The sequence below is a fragment of the Petromyzon marinus genome, chromosome 3 (assembly GCF_048934315.1).
Source record: "Petromyzon marinus isolate PM22_M1 ecotype Great Lakes invasive population chromosome 3, UKy_Petmar_22M1.pri1.0, whole genome shotgun sequence".
NCBI lineage: Eukaryota > Metazoa > Chordata > Hyperoartia > Petromyzontiformes > Petromyzontidae > Petromyzon > Petromyzon marinus.
In genome coordinates this window covers 22361019-22388848 of record NC_133669.1, presented here as the reverse complement: position 1 = coordinate 22388848, position 27830 = coordinate 22361019, and the positions used below count along the sequence as shown (strand labels likewise).

Sequence of the window (27830 nt, the reverse complement as noted above, 5' to 3'; positions counted from 1 at the left end):
CATCGCGACGTGTTCAACTTAACCCCTTTGCTTTTTTTTTTTAACCACTGACCGAGAGACCCGCACTCACGTCGATCCGGACCTGCTGCCAGTGACCGTGACTTCTGACCCTACGCCCTCTGCCCTGAGCTCCCCCACCGCCACCCCCGCCTCCCCGTGCCACCCCCGACACACTCCCCGAGCCAGGCCCCCCTCCCTCACCGCCCGCATCATTTCAATTCCCCCCTCTGATCGCGGTGCAGCTTTATCGAGGCAGCCAAGCGCACGCTGAAATATATGCTCCAATGTTGCAAGTGTAATCAAGGGAAGGCATAATCGCCTACGCCGCAATTTTTCCTTCAGGCCTCGACATAATTAACGGTTTTAATGTTCTTATGCACCCACAATTTTTTTTATTCCATTGCCCTCCCCCCGCCCCCCCATCTCAACCCAACCCACCCCCTGCTCAATGTTTAGATAATGGTACTATTACACACGGTGGCGCAAAAACGCATTGCACTCAGAAGAAAAAGAGCCAATTCGCACACACGACCTGAGCACACTGCATTCGTAGCGGAATGCGTTTTGCGGAGTGCTCGAAGGATCCACTGACACTTCTGTCGAAACATCGCGGACGGATTGACGGGGGGGGGGGGCAGATGAAACTGCTTGCGGAGTGGCAGACTCCACGGGGCAAGCACACTCTGCCAGAGGTCATCGCAAATACAGAACCCGCAGGTGTAACTTTCTGCTTCGATTAAACTACAAAACGAGCAAACAAAAGAAATGACATGAACAACCCTAAGCATTTTGATTTAAAGCTTTCGTGACTGCAGGGATTCATATTCTTGGTAAAGTTACGTAGAAGGGAAACAATAAAATAATAAAAATACAAAACGATAAAATTCTCACGACGTTTCGACTGCAACACAAGCGATCATCATCAGGTGTTCCCCTTCTACGTGACTTTACCGAAAGAACCAAGAATATGAACCCTAAGCATGTCTAAACTTTAGATAACATAAATGATGAGCTAAAAAAAAACACGAGGCCAGGAAATATTTCACCGAGGCTTTGTTAACAAATCATGGCCGGTGCTTCCATTAACCCTACCTAATGACTGCAGCTGCTTTGGAGAGAAGGCAGATAGGGAATTGAGAACATATATTTTTTTAAACCGCACATAATTCTGAGCAGGCCCACCTTTTATGATGCTTGGGGCCTCAGGCGCCGAGGCCTGGGCTGCAATCGATATATTCGCTGTGGCCATTTGATGAATTATTTTACACCTTTACAACAGGCTCACACCTTTTCGCATTCACACGCCCACTAATTCCTACTCAAAGCAGTTTTCCCAAAAGCCATGAAAGCCACCTTTCGTGAAAATAAAATGCAAAAAGGAAAGGACGGAACTGCGTCTGCATTCAGATTAACGGTCGTTTGTTTGTGTTTGTTGAAAAGGTGTGATGCGAGACTGGTTATTGTTTACTTGTTATTTAGAAAAATATATTTCACACCCATGTGCGCTTTCCGCAATGGTCCGGGTGTATGAGTAGGCGTCTCTAATGGTTTGCCTTGGGCCTGCATACATATATGGAAGAATGTCATCTGAGTTAGGGTACAAGTACTTACTTCTATTGCGGAGCTTACAGCTGCATGAAAACAAACCAGCAGACAACGAACATAGAAACGGGCAAATTCATCTCTCCCTGGTAATTGTGCTTAAAGCTTGACAGTAGAAAACTGAAAGTCAATTGCTCGGCAAAGGCATGATCACATACATATATTGCCGATCACTTCCAGCTTTGAATTTGACACGAATCACAAACACACAATCGCGCACAATGAAACATTTATGCGTTATATTCCACATTTGTTTCATCACTTTCGGACACCACACTATTAAATTACTTGGGTACCGTCCCTTTTTAACTGAACTGCAGCGATCCTCACACACAAAGGATTCTCGGGCCCATTTGATGTGCATTTAATTAATTTCCTTTGGCCCAAATTGCTGTGCAGGGCGATCGATCTAACCAATGTACAGAAAATTATTTCAATATTTTTTTTGTCTTTCGTGCCGAAAGTCCTCACTGATAGGAGGCCATTAGCAATGAAATAGTGAAATAAAAAAAGTGGTATTAATAAGATCACAGCAAGCTAACAAATGGAGTTACTATGTCTACCTCATCTTTGACAATAACGCTAAACAGCGCGTTAACGCCTCGCTGTGATTTAACGCATGGCCCTGCCACGCTGCATTTTACAGGAATGGTATGGCCCGGGATGTAAATTTTGGTCTCAGCTGTAATTCAGTCGGCATCGCAGCGTTACGTAGGCAATGCATCTAATGCTGCTGAAGTCAAACTCTATTTGATGAACGGCACATTCAGGTTATTTCTGTGCATCCTATTAAAAAAAGGGGGCGTCGGGGTGGCAATGAGAGATCAAGTCTTATAACAAGGGTACATTTTTTTAAAATTGTATTTTTCGGTTTGGGTAACCTGCTATACAAAGTTTGGTGCATCTGACCACGCATTGTTTAATAAACCAGGACGTACACTTGTCTGAGCATGCAGTTGTTTTTTTTTGCACCCAGCAGAAGTACTCTCTGTTTCATTACGTTATATATATTTCGACGTGTCTTTTTTCTGCTTTCTTGCTTCTTTTGTTTCGTCTCCTCTTTCCTGGATTCAGCACATCTTGGAAGTGTGGAAAGTTTTTTTTTTTTCTATATATATACTGATGGTCTGTCCACACAGAGACTGCAGGCTTCACATTTCTTTCAGCATTGGTTCGGTTACGAAGTTGTTGTAACAAGCGGCAGCCGTTGCACAACCACGACAGCGTAAACCCATGACAACAAGTGCAATGTAATAGCAAGAGGCAGGAGGAGTTTTCCTCTTTGAAAGTCTCATGTCTTCTATAAAACAGGTACATTATGTTCACTTTACCGCTCGTAAAAAAAAAAAAACTTACGCATCCAAACTTTAATTACACTTTGAAGCAAGATATTTTTTTGGAGAAGTTATAACGGAACACTAATGCTCATTAAAAATATATATTAAGTGAATGCTTAACTGAGTAGCTCTCTCCCCCCCAAAAAACTATGGAGTGTGCATACAAAAGTAGGGCATTTGCATTGCAGCAGCACTACGGACTAATAAAGAAAACAAATCAAAGCAAAATTACTCAACTGGGACTATTCAAAGCAATCATCGCCACCTCCTGGCTTGTGTCTCCTAAGTAATCACCTGGCTTTAACAAAACTAAAATAGTAAAACGAGATAATATGCTTACTATCCACAGGTCAGGGTCAGCCACCAATTGGCACATAGGGCAAATAATTTCAGGATGCTCGCAAAAAGAAGAGTGCTGCACGCGAACTCAGCAACATTCCCATGTCCATTTCATAGTAGATAATAACAATTAAACCTTCATGACTCAGCTGTAGTTGTGTGTGTGTGTGTATATAGTTGGTGATGGTGTGTCACGACCAGGGAAAGGGTCACAAATGTTAGATACGGTGAGCGATTCATGATTACAGATGGCACGGGAGAGGGTACACAAGTGCTGGTGACATTCCCACCAGCCTGTCAAAAGGGACATTCCGTGTTTGTGGAGGCCACGCATTTTATGGCAATTACCCACCGCCACCTCTTTGCAATTTAAGGAAACAAAAGGCCCATACATCCCACGCCGCTCCAGCCATTCCGTATGCCTACTGCCCTCGGAATACCCAGCAGTGCGTTTTGACCCAGCGCCGAGAATTATTCAGTGAAGAATGCATCGTTGCTCATCGTTAGTAGGTGGACATTCTTGTTTCCAGAAGGCGTTTCCATCGTAGGTGCAGTCCAATGAATTTACCCAACAGGACGGGTGCTTGCGAGAGGTAATTGGCTGTGCTGAAGGCAGTGACAGGTTTGACGTTATTGCATTAAACTTTGGGTGCAGGGGCTAATATGGGCTCCCATACGCTCGCCTCCTCCGCGTCAAATCACCACCCCTTCAACTCCCACATCACCTGCCTTCCCCCATCCCAAGTGCCGCTCTGACCCTGGCCCCTTACTCGCCCACCCTATATTCACCAACGGTCCCCAGACTCAATCCCCCCAGGGCAGAGTTTGCTACACATTTGCCAGTAATGACAGGTCTGCCTTGCCGATTTTCCGAGGCGGACACACAGCCAATTATAACCGTCGGAAGTGCAGTGCACGGTCCACGCAGGGGCGCCCCCACTGCGCACTGGCCAACGTGATGCCGGAGGGGAGGAGGGGGGGTTGGGTTGTGGGTGTGGGAGCGGCGGCGGCGGGGGGGGGGGGATTGGCTAGGTGCTCGCAAATTCCATCGCACGCGTGCGTACGCGTGCACGTGCGTACGCGCGCACGCGCTCGGAATGCGGGAGCAATCCCTCGTGCCGCGCGCGTGCGCCGGGGGAGGTTGGGCGGTGGGAGGGGGGGGGTGCCGGGGCCGATGGTGAGATCCTCCGTAGCCTGGCAGGTGGCTGCTGCGCACGCTTCACCGTGACACGCCGACGCTACGGCCGCATCAGTATGCAGGCCGGCGCCGTTGCCGCACCGCGGCAGCAGCGGCGGCGGCAGCCGTGGCAGGTCCCGGTGCGCGCGGCGAGGAGAGGAGCCTGCGCGCGAACGCGGACGGGCGGGCGGGCGGGCGGGCGGGCGGGCGTCGTAACGAGCGCGCCCCTGTTGAGCCGACGACGTCGCGCTGTCTCGCGTTCAATCGCAAACGAAGGAGCGCACGCACGCACGCACGCGCCACCCCCGCCTGCCCGCTGCTGGGCGAGAGCCGGCGGGAATGTTTTTTTTTCTCGTCGGGGCCGGGAGCGAGTCATCGAAATTGTTTTAATCCCGGATATAGGGGCAGCTATGCAAGAGCGAGGGCGTAAAAGAAAGTTTGGCGTTTTTTTGGCACGGCCGTTTGATCTAACGTGCATCAAATCCCATTGTGTTTGATGCAGATCCATACCTCGTTCTACAACAGCAGAGCTGCAATTTGCCGTGCGTTTAACTCAGACCAAAATCAATTGAATGTCCACAGTCAGCTTTTTCCCGCTAATGACATCAAACGGAGTGAATGTCCAACAGAGCCATTTAATATACGCTGTGAATGCGACTCGGCCCACCTGCTGTGAGTGATTGCGAACATAATGCCAATAGAAACATTACAAGATGTGTGAGAGCCCAGAGCCAAACGAACGTGGAATCTGTGCTTCGATATGGCACAAAACAACGCACGCGCGCGACGCACGCGCGCGAGCAGCCAATGCCCCGAAGACGCACCGCAGCAGGAGCGGGCTTTCCATTTGTTCGCAATGGACGGCTTCGAGTGCATGCGCAAAGTGACGCGCGCATATGCATATGCGCGCGTGTAATTGAGCCTTGTTGTATTGCGGCTCTTTAATTGTCTTTTCCCCGGCACATTCCCTACCCAACCCCCCCACCCCCTCCGCGTGCAATTTTATGCGTGCGTCCGCGCATGCATCTTGTGCCTCGTTTCTCCGTCGCCTGCCGCGCACGCTGCGTTGACTCTCAAAAGACGTGAAGCCCTCTGCGATGGGACGCGCGCCTAAAGTTTTCCGCGCAGCCTCCGATGTCAATTAGCTTAACGAGGGGCATGCGCGCAGAGTTAATGAGGACTCCTCCTCGGCGCGCGCGGGGAAGCGGCGGTGTAGCGGTTAGCGCACCACCGGAGACGATTATCTGAACCGGTGCCGGGCCTCGCCTAGGTCGAGTAAGCCTCAAAAGAGTAGCCCGGTGCGGTGTATAGTAAACATCGCCACTGGGGGAGACAGAGGCGCCCGGGCGTGGCGCTGGCCACCCCACCACCTCGTGTGCCGGCCTTCATAGGTGCTCGCTAACAGCACTTGCCCCAACAGTCTGTTAAGGCTACAAGGGGGGAGGGGGGGGGAAATCTTAGTTTTGTCTTTGTAGTTTCTCGTCGGCGCCGTTGCGTCACAGGCCCTTGTCAATTGTGGGGTTTTTTTAAATTGAGCGGGAAAGCAAGCGAGAGAAGCCGGAAGCGTGTCGCGATGGCCGTCGTTGACTCTCCACGCGGCGCCACTAATTGGCCCGAGTTTCGCTGAATCATTGTTATCAACAGCTCCCTGAGAAAATTGGGAGAGTAACGCTTCCAATTAAGCATTGCACCTCCATGACGGAACAGAATTCCTCAGGCCTGCCGTGAGCTTTAACAACGCGATGCATTTCTTAGGCAAAGTCGTTAGCTTTCATGTCTTGTTGTTGTTATCGTCTCGATTGGTACATATTCATATTTTAAATATAATAAGCTGCTCAGTGCACCCAATACACTACAAACACGGACGAATTAAACAGTTATTCATTTGAAAAATCATGAATTCATGGCACATTCCTTCTATCATTATTATTACCTGTTGTTGCGAACTACCGCAGTAACGTCTCTGGGATTCCGCCCATAGTAATGACTGCTCGTAATTTTGCGCGCCCCACCTCGGCACAGGAGTGGCTCTGCCATTGCCTTATGCGGCGCTGCCCATGTCACCATACCCGGCACCAGAGGTAGTTTGTGGGTGGTTGTGGGTGCTGTGCCTCAAAAAACACCTGGAGTCTGACCCACGCAACGAAACGACGTCTGAACGCACCGCCCACGGGGGGGGGATGGGTAGCCGTCGTCGCCTCGTGCCACGCAGGTTTTTGCCTCGCTCTACGCGGTAGACGGAGTAGCAGCAGCGTGTAGTAGATGCGTTCCAAAAAAAAATGACGCGCACAAAGCGAAACCGCGCGAGGACAGAGCTGCCTGCCGAGTAGCGCGCGGCGCAGTACACACAGCACACCAGCAGTACACACATCACACCAGCAGTACACACAGCACACCAGCAGTACACACAGCACACCAGCAGTACACACAGTACGCGCTGTGCACAATGTCGTCCCACTTCCGACCGCATAGCCCCATGCGGGTCATTTCAACCCGTATAATATAGCGAATTTAGCGTCGAGAAAGGTTAACTGCGTATCGCACAGACCGAACCCGCGTGAGACGAAGGGGTACACAGTACCGTGTTTGTATTCTGAAGGGACGGCTGGTTGAAGGTCGCGAGCCGGTACTCGACCGGGTTTTTTTTCTCCCCCCAGTCCTAGCTGGAGCCGGCGTATCCTCTCGCGATGTAACTCCGCCTATTACGAAGGAATATCTCGGTGAGACGGTTTCTCCTGCAGGCCCGATAAGCGCAGAGGGGGCCCGGGCAAACACATTGACAATGCCTTGGCGAGGGAGGCTGCCTCATCAGCCGAGCGCGTGACCTGGAGTTGTTGTGATTCCTTGGCTGGAGGAGATCATTTTCTTGGGGGCACTGGTGAGGCCGCATTTAGAAGAGGCTTTGGCCTTTTGTTACACGTGCGAACATGGCGTTGGAATTTTTTTGGCGCACCGTACGAAGCCGACTCCGCTAATCGGCAGTGCTGGTGAAGGACAACAAACTAAACAACACAAAAGGCAGTTCAGTGCGCTGACTGTACCAGAGCAGTTGACTCTGGTGAATAGTGCTTATCCTCTCCTTTCATAGAATAAAGAAAGAACAATACTTTGTTGAAAAACAACGTTAATTACTCTACTCTAGCAAAGAGGAAGGTTCTCCCATTAATCATCGTTTTTTTTGTTTAAGTCTCATTTCTGTAACACCTGGAGTACAGTATGAGCATCACGCGCTCATTCATCATCAACGTCAAACAACTAAACCCCCATTTCCTCTCCTCGCAGAAACTCACATCTCACCGTCGACCTCACACGCGTAATGTACCAAGGCCACGGACCTTCCCCCCCCCCGTCCTTTCTGGTTCAAAGGTGGAGTTTGCGTGTCCACCAGAGAAAGGCCCTCTCTGTCACCCCGCCCTGATCCTGACAACTCTGGCACTCGTCTTGATCTTCAGTGGGTCTGCGCTCTCTCTGCCTTCCTCCGCTAGAGTCAATTGATGTGATTACCGCTCACACGGTGTATTAAATCACTCCAAACCGAATATTACTCCACCTACTGAACTTGGATATCAGCAACATCCGGGTGCTGAGATCATTCTCCTTCGTGACGTAAATGTACACGCTTCACATGAAGTGGTCCGTGAAGCTGAATACTATGAACTCAGAATAACATTGAACAATTGGCTAGTTGTGCTTATTGCAGACCAGATTCTGTCTCAGACCGGCCCGCGTAACTTAGATCTGTTTCTAACTTGTAACCCATCTCCTTAGAAGTGATTTGCTTCTAACAGTCAGGTGAAGCATCGAAGATCCACAGTGCATGATGTACATCTGGTACTATCCAAACCGAATACATATGAGACTTGCGGTTCCGATGCTATACCAGGCATTGTTCTTAAAACGTTGTGCTCCAGAACTTGCACCGGTGCTTTGTAGGCTCTACAAGCTATGGCACAGTATACCCACACTTGTACCAACAACTTGCAAAAAAAATATCTGGGGTCCTTTGAGTCCCAGAAACTCACTCGACTGGCAGTCATTCACCTCCTGTTCGCCAAAATGCTTCTTCTCTTCCACACTGTGCTCAACCATCACACTCAGTTTAACACGTAGGTATTCGGGACCAATTTTATACATAAGAGGCTTACGTTTTACTAATTGGATGTGTCAGGTGGTGGCGGGTTTAACGACACATTTATAACTACCACACTGCAGATCACAATACTGCTTCCTGTCATTGGGAATCCCCTCCCATCGTCTCCTTTCCCAAGGCCGTACATCAAGGTATCCTTATTCAAGAAAAGTGTTAACATTTTACCTATCACTACTTTGATGCCACTGTTGGTTGCTGCCCGCCAGACGGTTGGAAACCTTTGGGGGCCTTACTGTGCTCAGCCAACGGTGTTGAGCAAATCTTTTTTGTTCAAACAAAAGCAGGAACTCGGAGCGAGCGGAGCGGCGCCTTTCTTGAGCATTGGCAGTCGCGAGCACGGGACTCCTGTTTACTGTGAACGCGGAAATCAGCGGCACGGACGCCGTGCACGGCGATACGTGCGCGCGAGCGTGGCGCGCGCCAGCTTGCAAGTGATCGCCACCCAGAGACACTATTATTCTGACACGCGTCACGCCGCACGGCACCTCTCCTTCTCCCGCTCCTCGCGACGGCTGCTTCCGCGCAAGCCGAGGGGGACGGCGGGCCATGTGAGCACCCCCACCGAACAAGCTCATTTGTGTCCAGAGGAGGGCCATTTTTGTTGTTGTTGTCGTTGTTGCCCTTATTCAACGCTCGCCACTCGCCACGACGCGCTCGTTGACGAACGCGCAGCGCCGCGTGCGCGCGCACGCCCGCGTGTATGCGCCGGAGAGGGAGGGAGGGAGGGGGCTGGGGAAAAGTTAAAAACCATTGACCCGTAAACTGTGACAGTGACAGATACCTCTCCCTGCGCCCAGGCGCCAGGGTCTGCCTGCAGCCTCTTCCCTAACCCTGGGCTGTGCCATGCCGGGGGGTGCGGAGACTGAAAGCTCGATGGACCAGAAAATGCTGCGTTACAGTGAATGCCTCCAACACCCCACCCACAGCCCAACCAACCTGGAAGCCAAAAAGTCGTTGACCTAAGCAGGTTGACTGTACAGGGTAGTGCGCGATGGATGTTTGTTCACATGTAACACTGCCCTGGGAAAATATACTGCTTTAATCGGTGCTCATGTCTTTTCTCGTCCCCCTTTCTCAATAAACCCACTTCCAAATGTCTCGTGCACTCTTGCTCACTTCACTCCATCCCATTTTCCTCCATCCTGCTGCACTTCCTCCCCCGCCCCCCCTTGCTTCCTTCTTTCCCCTCTCTCTCCGTCTCTCTCTCTTCACTTTGTTATCTCCTTGGTTGTTACTGCAGCAACATTTCAGATCTTGCCCTATGGGCAAAGAGCACCCACTGTGTTTTGCCTTTCCTAATTCATAGTCCATAGCCGTCTCGTTCGCTAGCCGTGGGCGACAAGCTGGCATATGTGTAGCAGAAGCCTCGCAGCCAATTTCAACAAGCAAATCAAAAATATAAAAAGAAACATTAAGGAGAATTTTTTTTTAAATGAATTAAAAAAATATGTCTCCTTCATAAAATCCGATGGCGAGAGTAACAGCCAACGCAATGGGAGGGCCAATAAGTACCAATATGCACTCTTTCTATTTTCTTTTTTTAAAAGATACTCTTCAGCCTGGGGGCAAGCATCGTGGTGCAAATTATAGGCTCCATGAAGCGGTCTGTGGTGGGAACATTTCACCTTTAATATGGGCCGCGTCTTTCTCTCAGACCCTTAAATCAGGGCCCAAGCCAAAGCCCAGGCCGTTAACGGCGAGCGAGGCGAGCGAGGAGAGAGAGGAGAGAGAGGAGCGCGATCCTCCAGGGCTCCGGGCATTGCCTCCCTCACGGCTTCCTCCTTTACACAGCCCCCGTGTGCTCGGTCTTCAGAACCTCATGGCGATGCTCACCTCTTATTTCGCCCCCACCCCCCTGCTTCCCTCTGCTTCCCCCTGATTCCACCCCCACCCCCTGATTCCACCCCTACCTCCTGATTCCACCCCCACCCCACAACCTGATTCCACACCACCCCCTCCCCCTGATTCCACCCCCACCCCCTGATTCCACCCCCTGATTCCACCCCACAACCTGATTCCACACCACCCCCTCCCCCTAATTCCAAACCCCAGCTCCTGATTGCACCCATACTTCCCGATTCCACCCCCGCCCCCCTGATGCCACCCCGGCACCCCTCCCCCTGATTCCACTCTGACCCCCCAACCTCTGATTCCACCCCGCCCTCTCCCCCTGATTCCACCCCCGCCCCACCCCCCTCGTGTAAAGACGGAAGGGAAATCTGTTTCGGAGAGGAGACAGTCTCTGAGCTGGCTTTACGTGTGACCCTTTCACTTTTAATGAAGGTTGTAGGGGCCAAATACGAACTAAATGAATGTATGGAATACATATATATTTATTGGAGAAATAAAATTAAGCATTTCACGCTTTTTTTTTAATAAAAGTGATGAGTATTGTGATGTTATGGTTTGAACGATACGCCTGTTAATTAATGTACGCTCCGTCGGTTATTAAGCTCACGATACGCGCATTGAGTCACGTGTGCAAAGGTTCTGGATTATGGGCTGGGCAATTCGCCCGATGATGCTGAATGTAATAACCAGCGAAACGTCGTACTCACAAACTGTAAATGTTGTGGAGTCACTCTTCAACACACCGGTGGGCTAAAGTAGTGAACAATTTGTCTTTTGTCAACGTGACACTTTTTTTGCTGATTGGCCGTGTCGGGTGGTGGAGGGTTACGACACATTTATAAATAACGCGATCTAACCCAAAAAAACGTTTATTATTAATAATATTGGTCGCGAAAGCCTACGTCTTAAACTAAGGCCAAGTGCTGCGAGTATTTTTTAGCGCTGAGGCCAGGATGTCAATGACACCCAAGACCGGATGATCGTGTGCGCTGCGACCAGTGTCAAGACAAGGGGGCCTCAGTCAAGTCCTCGGACCAAGGCCAAACCCCTGAGGCCAAGGCCGAGGACTAGTCTCAAGGACCCAAGAATCATTTTATTTTCGTTCCTCGATTGATGGTGCGCAGGTAATGGGTTCACGCCACCCCTACAGCCACGAGGGATGCAACTCTTGATCCCGATCCTTGAAGGGGAATTGTGACGTTGAATCGTGACGCTTCAACGTCGAATCAGCGTGGGGGATTAATCGCTCCACCTACAGATGATGTCGCTGATGATGGTGACGACGATGATGATTGGCAACATGCCGAGGATGCATAATGGCTGGTAGAGTCCGACCACGGATGCAACAATGAAGGCGGTGTCACGGGTCACCCTCACACGACATCAATTTCAGGGTCACGGAGAAAGTGACCCTTGACAGCCCGGTTCAGTGGCAGCTGGAATAAGGTATACATATATATTTATTTGTGTGTGTGTGTGTGTAAAAAAGAAAATCACCGCCCCCTTTGTTAATACACATATTTTTAGTCCCCGGTTGAGAAAGCATGACAGAAAACACGATGGGATTCGGCAGGGAGCATCCCCATCGCACTGACACGTGCATCTATCAGCCGTCATGCGGCGCTCTCCTGCAGAGAGGGGGGTGGCTGGGGAGAGGAGAGAGGAGAGAGTGGGGGGGGGCAGCCTGGTTATGGTGGCGGGGATGTTGGGAAAGGTTGCAAGCATGAGATTGTGATGGGAGGTGGGGGTGGCAGTGAGGTGTCTGAGGGGCGCGGGACAAAAGCCGTGTTTGTGGTGGGGGGGGGGGGGGGGGTAAGGCCACTTCAGGGTAATGGAATTATCGTGAGCAATCATCAGTTGCAGGGGCCGTTCCCGTGCCGCGAGCACTTGCGAGGGGTGTGTGCGCCCGCGGGTAAAACAAAAAAAAGTCATTGGGAAGACGAGCCTCACCTGACGCTGATTGGGACGGATTTAGACTGCGTGCAAGTGTGTGTGGGGGGACTGGTGGATGGGAGGTGGTGGGGGGTGGGGGGGGGGGTGGTGAGGGGACGGTATTATCGCAGCACAGGTGCAGGTAACATGTTACCGAACGTAAAAGACTCATTTGTAATAAACTGTTTAGCAGCTCCTGCTGAGTGCTTTTGAGCCGCCGTAATGCCCCGCGTACACAAGGCAGTTAGGAGTGTATGGGTGCCGCCTGTGCCGAACCGCTCGTCTAGAATCATTAAGGCTACGCTATTCCCTGGCATCTCTTGGATTTCCACGGCTTACACCGGCAGAGCAATGAGACGATTACAATTTTTTTACGATGACATCAACCATTTTAACTGTACATTTTAACTATGCATTATGACAGGCGAGCATTTAACGCAAAGGAGTCCAATGTTACAGATGGACCCCAAAGCGCGGCGTGGCCTCGTGTAACAAACAGGCGCGATGATGCACCGATTCCTGTCAGTTCCCGCTCTCATTCAAGCCCTGTGTGTGTGCGCACGATTTTCGAGTTAATTGCGCCCGTCTCGTTAAAAATACACGGTTGACAATCAGAGGTCACGCTCCAAAAAACATTCGTGACCTAATTGATGCGCCTAACCCGGGAACAAACAGTCGCACGCGTACAAATCCATACGCTAAACAATACCCCAGAGAGAGAGAGAGAGCGAGTGGCGAGAGATTCCTCGCGAAATCATTGTAAGGATGCTTCACGTTTCATCCACGTCGTTTGCTCACGAGTGAAGAGGAGGAGGGGGGTTTCTTCCGCACGGCGCGTAATTTGCGATGTTCAATTCGTCCAACCGGGGTGTTCACGCGTTTCTCCGAGTCCATAGACTGCAGCGTGTAAGCCAGGAATAAGCTATACAAGGGTGACTATTCATTTACCACAATAAGCCCCCCCCCCCCCCCGTGGTGTGTGGCGTCTCTCGGAGAACGAAATAAATAAATAACGGCGAGAAGAGCCCGGCGTTATTTCCCATGGCTTGCAGCCGGAGCGCGCGAGATGAAGGCTCGAGGACAGAGTCTGCCCCCACCACCCCCACCACCCATTCCAGAGCTCGCAAATAATTTAAGAGCCCCCCCCCCTTCCTCTCTCTATCCTCCTTCTCCTCCTCCGCCATGACGGCACCCCGTAGCAGCATAACGAGAGTCCTTACCGCCGCCACGTGTGTGTGTGTGTGTGCCACGTGTGTGTGTGTGTGTGGGTCACGTGTGTGTGTGCGTGTGTGCCACGTGTGTGTGTGTGTGGGTCACGTGTGTGTGTGTGTGTGTGGGCCACGTGTGTGTGTGGGTCACGTGTGTGTGTGTGTGTGGGCCACGTGTGTGTGTGTGGGTCACGTGTGTGTGTGTGGGTCACGTGTGTGTGTGTGTCACGTGTGTGTGTGTGTGTGGGCCAAGTGCGTGCATTCGGCAATGGGCCGTTGCCAATCGGACGAGGAGGAAGGAGGTGGGGGGGGCACAGACGGAAGGACGCCCTCAAGACGCCGGCCGGCGCCTGAAATCGCTACCCGGGGCCAGAGGCATAATGAGATAACGCCATCAATCGCCCCCCCCCCCCACACACACACCAACCACCACCCCCCATTGCCCCTTTGGCCCTCCCCGTGCTCATCCTTACTCGATTACAGTCACCCTTATATATTTATCTACCCGCTTATTTATTCATGCCGAAGCCACCGGCGGTCGTAGTCAAAACAATTAATGTCCTGGGGGGGGGGGGCGGGGGGGAGGGGGGGTGCGTGGGATCCCCTGCCAGCGACACGGTGGCGGTGGTGAGTGGCGGGCCCAGCTGATACGTCGTCTTATCCGCGCGCGACTCATTAAAGCCACGAGCAAGAGACTCGTGGTCCACATGAGGTCCGGGCCGCCGCACTGATTCTTTTGTAATGGGGGTCAAAGGCAGGGCAAGTGCAGTTGCGTAATGGCTTTGCATTACTTCAAGCGCTGCTATTTTCCCTTTCTTTCCTTAATTATCCTTGTCTGCATTGTCAGCACGTTGGGAGCCATCCCCGATCAATCCAACAGAGGTTTGTTTTCCAAAGCGCCCCCCCCCCGCTGCCTCAACGACACCGTAAGCAGGTGCCGCTTTGCCCACGTCTGTCAAACTTATAAAGAGAGGAGTTCAATTGACGCGACGTGAGTTAACAAGTCTTAACGGTGTTTTGTTGTTGTTGTTGTTGTTGTTTTGCCTGCGGGTTAGTTATTCGTAATTTTCGTTGCCGTTGTCGAAGCACGTCCTGACCTGGACGCTTTGCCCACGGCAACCAGGCTGAGCCATCTGTCGCTCGTGACGAGCGTCACCTCGTCGCCCACGCTCATGGCGATAGCCAATGACACAAATATTACACGCGCAAGCGTTCTTGAACCGTCTTCGAGGATGACTTCATAAGGGGCGCCACAAGATGGAAATAGTTCCAGGCATATAAGCAGTTTCTTTTTTTACATCTTTGTGTAGGCATTTCCCAGTTTAACAGACGCCCTCTGAATATCACAGCTGGAATACTGTTTGGCTTTTGCAAGTCTCTTACGTGCTACGTCCGCGTATTGAAAGAGCATACTAATGAGCCACGGGCATCTCGAGTTTGGGCGTTTTGAAAGTGAGCTTAAATCAATTGGAGAAAATTCACTAATGAGCTCTTCATTAGAGCTGTTTGATAAATAATGCGATGACGCAGATGATTTGTTGATCAGCGATTTGTAATGCCGTTGCAAATCTTCCCCTCATCACTTATTATCTAATGTTTGTGCCTTTGTGCGGATCAACGGACGCACTTTTTAGGCGATCACCGTATCGCAGGTGGCATCTTTGAGACGCTGTATCGCGTACAATGTTGCACGTTCGAAGAGGCGTTGGCATTTGTATATAAGTTTTAAGTGTCATTAATGAAAAACTAAACTAAACAAATACGTGCGTCTGTGCGCGCACACGCAATCACATTATGTGAATACAAATAAAAATAAAACTTTGAGTGCACTTTGCACTCTACTCGTGAACATCGGAGCCGCATTGCTCATCGGGTAAATATCGGGACTCCAACCTTCCCAAATCACCACAGCAGCACTTCTTATCGAGGAAGACAGGAAATGCTTACATTCTTCCAATAACCGTTTTAGATAACAAATACACCATGATTATCACTTTTCGAGGTGTTAAATGTTGTAGTCTAACACTATAGATGAAGCATACGAGGGTTTCTCCAAATGCTCCGTGTTCCTCTCAACGTTCTCTCTCTCTCTCTCCGTCTCTCTGTGTGGTGGCGGCGGTGGCGCATTGCAAGTTCAAATCACCATCGTTATTTTGAGTCCCTTACGAGAGGAGGGTGTACCTCAGAGGGAGCCGCCATGCTGTGATGGCCAGCAGCACTGGACTTCCATACAGGGGTTGCAATCCAGACAGAGTCGCCGGTTCGACTCCATCTCCCTGCGCTGCAGCTGAAATTAACTAAACTAAACTATTTGTGTTTTACCAGCTAAGGCCCACAGAGCGGTGTAGCTCTTTTTCAGAAGCGACCTGGCCACAAATAATAGATCAATGAAGTGGCTTGTCGCGTGGAAATTCATTGCAGCCAAAGACTCTACACGCATGTTTTCTAAACGTGGAGGGAAAAACCGGAGGACCCGGACCAAAATCCACGTGACCACGGGGAGAACATGCAAACTCCAAATATACCGATGTCAGGGTTGGGATAGAACACACGACCACCTATATACCAGGTGAGGCAGCTAACATCTCGCCACCGTGGCAGTAACACGGGGGGGGGGGGGGTGGACAAGTTCTTAAATCCCACTGCCTCTGCCCACCCAGGAGTGTAAAATGGACACAACTGCAGTGAGCTGATTGGCAGGTCGCTTGCAAGTGGGGTAAAAAAGTGGGTACGCCTCTTGAGACGTCCGGCCCGGCATAGAAGAGTATACCAAACAAACCGCTAAAATCTACCCTCTGGTGAAGGCCCTTCTCGTCTGCAGTGGCGCGAGTGAGTAAGCAAGGTGTTACAGGGTTGCTCCATTTTACCTCGGGGAGAGAGAGGGGGAGGGAGGGAGGGCTTTGGAAGTAAATTCAAGTTGAACTAAATATTTCACAACACCCTCTGCGTTACCTCTCACGAAGCATCGCGTGTGGCAAACAAAAGCACCGGGCCCCCAAGCCTGCGATGCTCACTCCAAATATTCGCGCTCCGAATGCAGTAATAGGAATGTTTTAGTGCTTCCATCTTTAATTAATTATCGACTTCTGTGTTAATACACCGATAACTTAGTAAGGCTGTTAAATAAATTAATGGTAACTTTAAGGATCGAATCAATTTGGATGTGTCTTAAAGTATAAATAAGAAGAGAATTGGATTTTGCTGTTGTTGTTGTGCAAATAAGTGCCGTGCTTTACATTCCAAATGAGGCAGCTTATTTTTTGTTTTAATAACTGCGCTATGATTCGCCTGACGTGACGCTGAAGTGAGACCGTAAAGCTCGTGCAGCTTCACCTGAGGCAAACATGATGGGATGTAAAAGAGACCAATGTCTCGACACCCTGACATATTTACGTAAAGGGACGCAGTAAATTTCACCGTTTGCTTGCATAAATGAATTAATACTAAGCACTTTGGGGAAGCATTTTGGACGTAATAATCTGTAGCTGGAGGCTAGAGAGGCCTTGATAAAGTACAAATCCTTCCTTAGTTAAAACAGGCCATAGCAGAAGGCCCCTGCTGTGCTCTGTAATTGTGAAGATCTGTCTAAGTGACAGATAATTAAAAAGGAAATAAGCAAACTCAATGAGGAAAAATAGATTTGCATGAATCACGTTTGATTACAAGCGAGGCCAAGTGGATTTTTATAAATTTTCTGTCTTACTCCGAGTGCCATGGGAATTCCGCTGCCGTGTAGACACCATCATGGGTGCGCTTTAAAAAATAATATTTATTGCACACTGCCCCTTCGAAAGGCAACGTGGTCATTCTTTACCAAGTAATATTATTTATTGTGTACTGCCCTATCAATAAGCAACCAGGGCATGCTTAAAATACACTTTATTTATTGCGTGCTGCCCTATCTATAACCAACACAGGCACACCTTTAAAAGTAATGTTATGTATTGCTTGCTTTGCTGTCCATCCCCAACTTGGGTTTACTTGGGTATAATTTTTTCCCCTTGTTATTTATTGAGAGCTGTAGGCTGCCCTATCGAGAGCCAAGACCTTCGCAGAATGGATTAGTGGATGTCTCCAGCTAAATATCTCAATATTGAGCAGAATACTTAACTCACAAAGCTGATGAATTTCATGGTAAGGCATTCAAAACAGAGAATGGTGATTTTTTTTGTTCCGTTCTACCATACTGCTCCAGAACAATCCAATGATTATTTTTAAAGACTGCAAAAATACAAATTCTTCTCCTTTTTTTGGTATCTGCTCGTATTTCTCCGTGTGATTTCAGATGCTCTTACCCAAAGTGACTGGGCGCATCTAATTTTGGAGGGAGTCGCCACTGCAAGCGGAGTGATGTCACCACCGATCTGCTCATCCAACTGCGAGAAGGGCTGTGGTGTACACGTGCTTGTCCCCGTGCTCACCGCCAGCCAGTACGCAACCACGCTCGGTTGCTATTCATCACCGCGGCGGTTAAACCATTGGAAAAAAAAAATCGCATCTTAATTTTAAACTGCCCCAACGTTTGAATTCTAATGAAACCCCCCCTCTCCCCAATCGACGCTTCATTAAGCATCAGTTTGCAAACAATCCGTCCTTGAGGCGGTGACATGCCCAGGCCACAATCCACGCTAGGGCCATGCCTGCACTTGTACCCGCTCACCCACACGCCTGTCCACCCGTCCACGATCACCCGCTTCTCACATTATGAGACGCCACACACTTGAATGCACATTGTGTACCTCCGGACAGCACCGCATCATCGCGAGGATTTGTCTCCCGCGCACCCGGCCTCGTGATGTCGTGAATGATCACGTCTGCAGGATCACATTGTGATGTGTGACGCGTAAGAGCCGCTGCGCGAAAATAACAAAAAGTTCACAAGTACCCCGTTCTGCGCCACTCGCATAGGTCCGACGAAAATGTCCGTGTGTCCGTGTCACAGTTGCCAACGACTGTCACACAAGCGTGCTAATGATTTACCGTCGGGTCAAAGCGGTGCACGTGTTTTTGTTTGTAGATTGGCTGGCGAGAAAGCGCGATTAAATACGGCCACTTTGCAGCGTAAGTGCTCCAGCAAGACAGCTTGCAACGCAGTGAACTGCCGTTGGCCGCAAGCTCAACATCGCGTGCGTGAACTTTGCATGCGTAGCCCCCCTCTTATCGATCCGATAGCAGACGAGGGCCTTCTCCACGCCCTCGCGCGCGGTGCAGGTTGTCTGATCATACTTCACCAGGCTGGTGAATGCCGGTTTGGCGAGAGCAGGGAGCATAGACGTGGGAGCATAGTACATCACAACAAGTGATTGTTTTTTTTTCTCCCGCACTGCCCTCTGCTGTCCACAATGTAGGCCTATGACAACCTGTTTGCGCATGGCGGTCACAAATACAAACGCTACCCAGCTTCTGAGATGTGATATTAGATCGGGCGTCTTCGGAGGGGGGGCGGTGGTGTTTTTGCCAAAGGCTACATCACGTACCCCACTCAGCAATATACACTGTATACACAGGACCACGGCTTGTGGGAAATCTCTTTGTATAACATTTGTTGTAGTAACACGTCTAATATCATACATCCTGAAGGCCGTGAATTTAATTAGGACAGGCAAACCTAATATTTGCTTTTCATAAAGCAACCTTTAACTTAGAGCTTTTAAAATAACTCGCTGTGCGCTTGGGAGAAACGTGGCAGCCGAGCCACTCACCGCATCTGACTCCACATTCTTTGAGTGACAGAATTTTGAAAAATAATTTATTTTCAGTCGACCACGACGGCGATAGGAAAATGAATGAATGACGAACGAATAGACACGACACGGTTCACTGTCGAATTTAAGATGGCTTCACATCAACGTGCTTTCATGACACGAGTGGGGGGGTGGTGTAAACTATTGCAAACTAACTTTGGCGAAGAAACACATTTCGAATTTCACTTTTGGACGTAACGGCACACATCCACGTGGATCGTTGCTGTTGCAGTATACAAGGCACAGCAAACGGCCAACCCCGCCGCTCATTATTAGGAAGCTGCAATTCTACAGGGCCCCTTAAAGCTAGGATTCCTTGATATTGGAAATGCAGTATCACAGTAAATAAAAGAGAGTCTGCACAAGTTTTATCTGCAGCAACATTAAACGCACGCGCGCGCGGGCACACACACACACGTGTGTGTGCCCGCGCGCGTGTGTGTGTGTGAGACTCCCCACCCACAGGGCACTCGTAAAAGCCAAGGAATTGATATAAACAAATCAATGCGTCACTCGTCTGCGCGCATCATACAGTTAAGGCGTCCAAATGTACGTAGGTGTCCAAGTTTTGGAGTCACACGACCTACATTTTGTGCATTACTGCCCCGGAGAAAGAAAAATTGTATTAATAAAGTGTGCATGGCCAAGGAATGCCTAACGCCTAAATTTTATTCTGTTAGATTATGACTGGAGTGCCGGACAAATTAGAACATAAGATTAAATTTACTTGCACTAAAATACAGTCGCGCTGCAGCTCCACGCGGCACTTGTAATGCCGCGCTCCAATCTTTATGCGACGCGGGAGTAAAATCAATCAGAAATCTCTTTGCATGGCAAAGTAAAACGTTCAGTTATTAGGCTCTCATATAATCAGGGGTTTTTCAGCTCAAACATTTCACGGTGTCACCGGCGACTAAAGCAGATGCGGACTGGTCGTAAAGTTTTGTTCACGACTCTCTCGGTCGCTCCGTTCGTTCGCTCCGTTCGTTCGTTCGCTCGCTCGCGCACGCCAGCACGCCACCACGGACGACGGGACGCGTGCCCCCCCCCCCCCACTGCAGATTTAAGCAACGTACCTGCAACGTGCATTTTTACGCCCCCCCCCCGTCCGCCGCCGCCGCCGGTAGCCCGTCACCTTTACGAGCCTGGGTGTAAATTTGAACAACGCCGTGTCATTAACCCCTCGTCGTTTGCTACCGAACCAGCAGCGGAGCGTAAACCTCCACGGCACCGCATTTGCTCGGGGATTCTCTGCGGGTGGCGATCCCCATGCCCACGAAAACACAACACGCCCCGGCACATCGAGCACACGCGCGCACAGACGCGTCGCGTCGCCCGTCCGCACGGCCGTCCGTCCCTTCGTCCGCACGGCCGTACCGTAAACCAAAGCAGGCAACAATGAAGTGAACGAGATCAGGTACCTACCCAAACATACATCATCATCCTGAAGACGCGTTTCACTCACGGACGGGCAGAAGAACTGCCTGCAGATGGGATATAATTACGGACAAATGAAAATAAAATAAAAACAGTTCTGGCTTCGAAGCTCTGTTGCTAAATGACTCCCGCTTCTCTTTGTCTCAACTTGGCTCTCTGGTGTGAACGGACTTGCAAATTCTTGTCGCTGCGGTGCCTGGTTTTGCCGGCTTGCCCAAACGGCGCATGCACTGCCTTGCTGCAGGCTGTTACAACTCTGCCGAGCCTGTTTGTGCGGAATCCTTAGTCACCCGCTCCCTCGCCAGCCTCCTGCGCATGCAAGGGGCTGCTGTACAGTGCAATTGTGGGCGCGCGTGTGCGCGCGCGATGCGACGATGTCCGCGACGATTCGGAGCCATCCACGGAAAGAGTTGCGTACAATTAACTCAAAGGTCGTCCCCCACGGTGCCAAACGCGCTCCGGGACCCGAGTAGAATGACGCGCAGGCAAAGTGCATTTTTTTTAACCGCGCGCCCGTCAAACGATCTCGTTTCCAAAAATACCAAAATGTTTTACTCGCATTTATTGTATTTGCTTATTTAATAGCGAATACGAGAATCGACTTGCATGATTGTGAGTGGAGCAAAATGATGCAGAGGTTGAACGGGGGGGGGGCGGGGGGTAGCGGTGGCAGGGTGGCGGGGGTGATGGAACTTAATGACTCCAGAAAGGGTCTAAAATATTAGCAGAGCGGTTTGGCGCAGCAGCAGCAGTAATAAAACCCGGCGCTCGTTCGCTGGCTGGCCAGGGGGGTGCAAGGAGCCCCTGGGGATACGGGCCGGGTGCACGGCGGCCAGGGAGGGGACGGAGCGCGCTCTCCCTGCCCTGCTCAGAGATGCCGTGCGGGTGCCGTGGGGTCGTAGGGCCTGGCCGACGACAGTAGCAAGGGGCAGTTGCAGGTTTTTTTTTGTTCTTGGCGACGTTTGGGTTTTTTGTGGGGTGAGATTCGATTGGGGAGGAGTGGATAGGCTGGGAGCGGAGTTGGTAGGGGGTGGTGGGGGGGGTATCTGCATTTGTTGCAATTAAGCTCCAACGTGCAAAACGCCACCGCGTTGCCAAACAAATGAACGGTTCGAGAGCAGAGAAATGCGTAATGGGATTCGTGGAACTGACGTCAATGGGACACTTCAGGCAAAACTCTAATTATCTGCATTCTCCGGGCTGATTTATGTCGCTGCGAACGATATACCGACGCGATACGGACGCTTGTCTGCGTCGGCGCGGGAGCTTCGGAGCAACGTGGGCCCCGTGAAGGTGCGATGACTTTAGCGATATATGCTCAGCGGGGTGTATTCTGTACTCAGATGTGTAAGCTCCACAGATATGGGAGTGTGCCTGATTCGAGGTGTTAAACCTGCACAGATAGGAACACAGGCGCCCGCGGAGATGGGAGTCACACAGACGCCAGCGCTGTGCACACGGGGAGCCCTGGAGCCTTGAGTCAGTTGGTCCGGGGGAGAGGAATTCCCAGTTTTATAATGGTTTAAAAGCATGAGTGGGCTTCCACGGAACGCCCTACTTTGTGGCTTGCGGTATAGCGTTTACTAGACACGTGTGGGTGTTGCTGCTGCTGCCGCTCTGGTAGTGCCCAGAGCGAGCTAAGCAGTGTAATGCGGGGCCAAGCAGCCGTACACAGAGAGAGAGAGAGAGTCGGAGATTAGACTCAAGCAGCCCACATTGCACACAGCAAGAGGGGGACGAGGAGGGGGGAACACCAACAATATAATTACATTTTCATACTTTTGCTGAAATGCACATTCTTGCACATAAGGAATGTCTTAACTTATATATACAAACACACACACAGCAAGTTTGACATACGAAACTTTTGGAACTATAAAATAATAATCTTGTTTCCTTTATATTGTAAAAACGTCCCTTTTTTCCAGTCTAGTCCACACGCTCCAGGCACAGTGCGAATACTAAGCTCACTCTATTGATTCAATATTAGTGTGCATGGTGATAATTAACATGTACGGCACGGCGCAAGCTGCTGCTCCACCTGAACTGACAAAGAACATTTATTAATTGATTACACTCCGGATACTTAATGCCAGCAAGTTTGGTTTGGGGTGAGCGTGCGATGGGGGGGGGGGGTATTGGCTATGCGCTGACGGGACAGGGACAGCTGATCGCACAAGAATGTTCAGTAGGCGATTGTCCCCCCCCCGTCACCACGAAGGGCATCAGCGTTACCCTAAACTCGTCTTCACTTTCGCTGCCGAGCGCTGCCACCAAGTAAGGGGGAGGGGGTTCGTTAACTTCTTCCCGGTTCCAGTAGCGCGCGTGAATATAGGACAGGGTTGTCGCTCATTCGTCCACGGGCTAACACAATGGCAGTGCCTCGCTTGTCTTGCTTCCGTCAAGGACCATTTGTTCCGCTGCGTTAGTATGCACGGCATTGTTTCGACGAAAACAAGTAAGCTTGCCACTTCAAAGAATCCACAAACGACAAACAAACCCGCTAGGAATCCGCAACCGCTCTGCCCTATCGCGGGCGCTCGCCACATCACCACCCAAAGCACTGGCCGTTTGCAAGCGCTGTTTAACTTCCACCTCTCGGGTGTGTGGTCTAAATCCGGCACCAAATAACGTGAATTGTTTTGTTAGTCCGCTTCTTCTTCTGCTCGTGACGGGACAGGGCGCTTTACAAAATATCCTCCCCATTCACAACCCAATCACTCCCTCGGCTGTGTCCTATTTCTCAATCAATAAAAGGCGTCCTTGATTTTAGTACTAATCTGCAAGCAAATAAATAAAGAAAACGGTCCTTCAAGATAGTAGAAAATTAATCAGAAAGTGTATTTCCTTGGTTTTGGACCAGTTTCTAACTGCATCAGATCTATAAAAATGATCTTCCATATGCAGTATTTGAAAATTGCAATTCCACGTGATATATGGCTCGACTTCAAGCTGCAGTATATAATTCTTTATTTGAGGAAAATACAACAGAGCGTTAGATGTCTGCATGGCACATGGGAATGATCTATAAGAACTTGGCTGCTTCGGGTAGAATATGGAATAAATTCTTCATCTGCAAGAAAGACATTTCAATATTGGTTTTTTTTTTGCAAATATCTTTAGCCTATAATGTTCAATATATCAAAGTCACTGTGGATTTAACCGCACCTTGCCTTTGATGCTTTCTACTTCACAGGGTGCCAATAGAGCACCGGTGGTGGGTCGTCGTCTTCTTCTTCTTATCATTAACGCATAACATCACGGACGCAATCTCTTTCTGGTTGTTTTTAATAAGGAAGACAAAAATTACGCGCGGCGTTTTCATCCCTCCCAGAACGTTCTTATTTTTGTCGTCGGGGTGAGTGGGGGGGGGTATGAGGTGTGGGGAAACAGCACCAGTGTGGGATTACCCAAACGGCACCATCACTGTGGGACTAACGAAACGGCACCAGTGTGGGACTAACGAAACGCCGACGAGCCTGCTCTTCCAGGGAATACTAAATCATGCCTTTAACAAATATAACGCTGAAGATGTCAGCAAGCTATAAATGTACAGCTCTGTACATCATTACTTTATAGACTCAGCTGGACGATCGGGCCCCTCCCTCACCACCACCATCAACCACCCCCTGCCACCCCACCCACTGGCCATCCTTCTCAGAGACAACCACCCCTGCTCTCTCTCGCCCTCTCCCTCCCTGCACCTCTCCCATCTCTCCTTTTTTTTTTGCTTCCCATGCAAAAAATAACCCCCAAGCCTACCTTCTCATTTAGCAGCGGGCAGGTGCAGAAATTTATCTGGGACTAAATTATCACAGCCGGCTGCTCTGCTCACTCCACGGGGCAAAAGCAGAAGCCAAGCAGTTAATCCTGTGCTATTGGGCCAGGAGGCGTCAAAATCCACCGTTCAGCACTTACGCATGCCACTCTCCCTCAAGGCAGTGCTATTGGTGAGGAGCAGGGGCTGGAGGTGGGGGCTAAGGGAGAGGAGGAGGAGGAGGGGGAGGGAGGGAAAGAGGGAGCAGGCACCTCGTGCCGGCTCGAATGCCTAACTTTGCAAGGGCCGACAAGAATTTGGACTATAATTCACGTCAGCCACCGAGAGTAGTGCTGCGAGCTTGGAAAAAGAATATCTCTATATGCAGCGGCAGCCTTAGGGTTTGTGGAGGCCCCAAGTAGGACACTACCATTAGGCTTCCTGGCCACGGCGTATATATGTATGCTACAAGTGCTGCTTCAGCAACTCTAGTAAATTAAAAATTGGTAAATGAATTGCCTATTGGTTAATGCATGTCTATAAATTACTTGCTGCCATCCCACCCCCATCTCAGCCATTGGGTCCCCTGTGGCCACAAGTTTTTGCTCGTTGTTTAGACCGTCCCTGTTTATAATAAAATCCAGCGTGGTGGTGTGGTGTAGAGGGAGCAGATTAACATTGTTTTACATAATACTACAAAGCGTGTTATTAAGTAAAACCTCAACGGGTGTTATTTTAACCATCAGTTGCAAAGACTATCACAGCTGCCAGATCAACCCCAGGTGATACTACCGGCATATAATCTTCAGAGACCACAGTCTCTGAGTCACATCAAAAGGAACGCTATTATTTAAACCAAAAATCTCATTGCATAGTCTCGCTGGAATTTCAAAATAAATGCTTACCAGAGCAGCGGTGGGCAATGTTGAGGAAGTGCTCTGCTCTCACCACACGAACATAGAGGGTCATCCTGCTAAAATTAACACGGGTGTTGTGTTATTTGAATTACGTCGTGCGAGCGCCCCCCCTCCCCCCAGAAAAAAATATGTAATTTTGCCCAGAGAGCCGAACAGTTTTTCCCCTTGTAAATGTAGTTATTCCCAAATGAATACCACCACACTAATAGCGTCACTATCACGTGCGATGTGCACTTTGGTTTTTTTTTTCTCGCGCTAAAATCGAGAGAGGAAAAGGTTTTACGCTCCACGCGCAAAAAAAAAAAAAGAATCCTTTAAAGTGGCCCTAGGCTCCCAGTGATTTCGCTGTCAGAAAAGCGAGCGCTGGGTGTTTGGAGAAGCTGCAGACCTAGCAGAGTTCATGACCCCAATATCGGAGTGTTCTATTCCCCCCCCCCCCCTTTTTTCAGTGCCTGCCGCAGGATGCTCCACCAGTGGCACTTTCTCACCCGGCTGGCCCTTTACCTCGTGCGCGCATTCCTAATTTCTGCTGATCCCATCTCTTTGGGGGGTCCCTGTCGCACCCCCTTAACGAAAACCTTGTCATGTACGTTTGTTCTGCCGCTAACCTCGCCGTTCCCCCCCCCCCCCCCATCATCCCCCAACACCGACACCAGCATTTGCCTGGCGTTGGCTTCCGATTCGCAAAAAGCAGCATGGGGGAGGCCAATTTCAAAGTCATGAAACAAAATCAAATAACGCCAAATTAAATATATTAAAGGATTTGCGCCTCCGAGCACAGGAGCGCACCACGAAAGTGGAGGTCCCCACGGACGGCTGTTTTGCATTCACGTGCGGTGCCTCTACAGATGTGCAGCAACATGCTAATCAATGGTGCAGAAAATAAACATTAACCAAAAAGCCTTCTGGAGAAACCAGGCGTTAAAAGAGCGCAGTAACAAAGCTTCAATTACGAGTGATTTCCTTCACAGCTTGCCTCCTCGCCCAAACGCAGAGGAGAAGCATTAACCCTTCAACTTAATTATTCAGACATCGTTCGGAGACGGGGATTAAGGTCGCCGTTGGCCCTAAGCCAGGGACATTTCTTGGACCATCCCTCCCACGGCCTTGGCTTGTGCAGTCACCCACCCGTTCTGTGCCCCGTACGCTCGTAGAGCAAAAACCTCGCTCTGACTGCTGAATTTTCGGGCCCTTGCTGTCACTGGGGGTGTGCTGTTCAAAGCCTGAACTCATAATTGCCGTCATAATCGTCGTCGTCATCATCGTCATCATCGTCATCATCGAAGTGAAGAGCGTTAAGCCTTGAAGGTGTGCTGCCGCAGGTTGTTGCGGCAGAGCTAATAGTCCGGTGGCGATGGCTGGTGCCGAACGTGGCCTGTGAGCCAGCACTGTGGATGCAGCAGCGAGGCTTGGCAGATGGCACAAACAATATAGTGAAACTCCCTTCCCGTGAATGTTGAGGAGTTGCCGTATCCTGACTTGCTAGAAGGAAACTTTTCCGTCTGTATGGGATAGTGTTTCCCCCTCGCACTTGTGGGTTTTATGCGAGTACTCCAGTTTCATCCCACCTCTAAACGCTCACGAATTGGCAGATAACACCTTAATATATAGAGAGGACTGCAGAGCTTGGGTGACTGTTGGCACCAGCTCAATGCGTGGCTGCCCTCCCGCTTGTCTGTGGTTCCTCGCACCTCTGAGTCCTTCTCTCTCTTTTCAATGGAGAGCGAATACTGTGTGGCCAATTACAATTTGAAATTATTATTACTACTACTCCCTTAGCATGCAAGGTGAAAAATATATTCTAAGGACTCATAAACCTCTTGTAGAAACACCAGCCAAAAACATGAAATCATAGCTTTGCCAGTGAGCTTAATCAGGATATTATCTCATCCACTCTCACAAGTTGTGGGTTATTAGTGGGGGGTTTAATGCTGCATAAATTCCAAAACGAAAACAGCTGATCTCGCTCGCTTTCACCACGTGTTTGACATCTGACGTGCCTGGTCTGAACACTGGAGCGACACGGGGGCAAAAGTGCTGACCAGTACTCAAAATATTGCTTCAAATGCTTTGCATAACTGAAGCTCACTGGCAAGCTGGTACCAAGTGACAAAACAACTAAGTCTGCTGGTCTCATCGTAGGAACCGGATGCAAGAGTTCATAAAGACATCGTGATTGAAACTGGCCTTGGAGGTGCGAAAGGTGATTTAATGGTGATCCCGGCACTGTGGGCTACACACAAACAAAAAACTTCTACGCGAAACATGGCCAGGGAGAGTTTAACGCGAATGCAGCTGTGTAGACGGAGTGACATCATTCCCAATGTTTAATAATGTGAACTGCCATTCTTGCAAGGTTGTTCTTTTTGTTGCATCCTT

The 27830-nt window shown here is 50.0% G+C and overlaps 1 protein-coding gene across 6 annotated transcripts in view; it reads right to left on the bottom strand.

Moving 5' to 3' along the window:
* The window catches only part of RBFOX3 (RNA binding fox-1 homolog 3), a 308060-nt gene that overhangs the window by 72093 nt on the left and 208137 nt on the right, over positions 1-27830 (bottom strand). The window contains exon 1 of one of the 6 annotated variants that reach the window (XM_076052900.1): positions 20766-21267. The exons of the other annotated variants lie outside the window; for them this stretch is intronic. Coding sequence (XP_075909015.1) covers positions 20766-20783 — 18 coding nt within the window. The 5' untranslated portion in view covers positions 20784-21267. Of the gene's footprint in view, positions 1-20765; positions 21268-27830 lie in introns of those variants that run through there. 6 annotated transcript variants of the gene reach the window in all.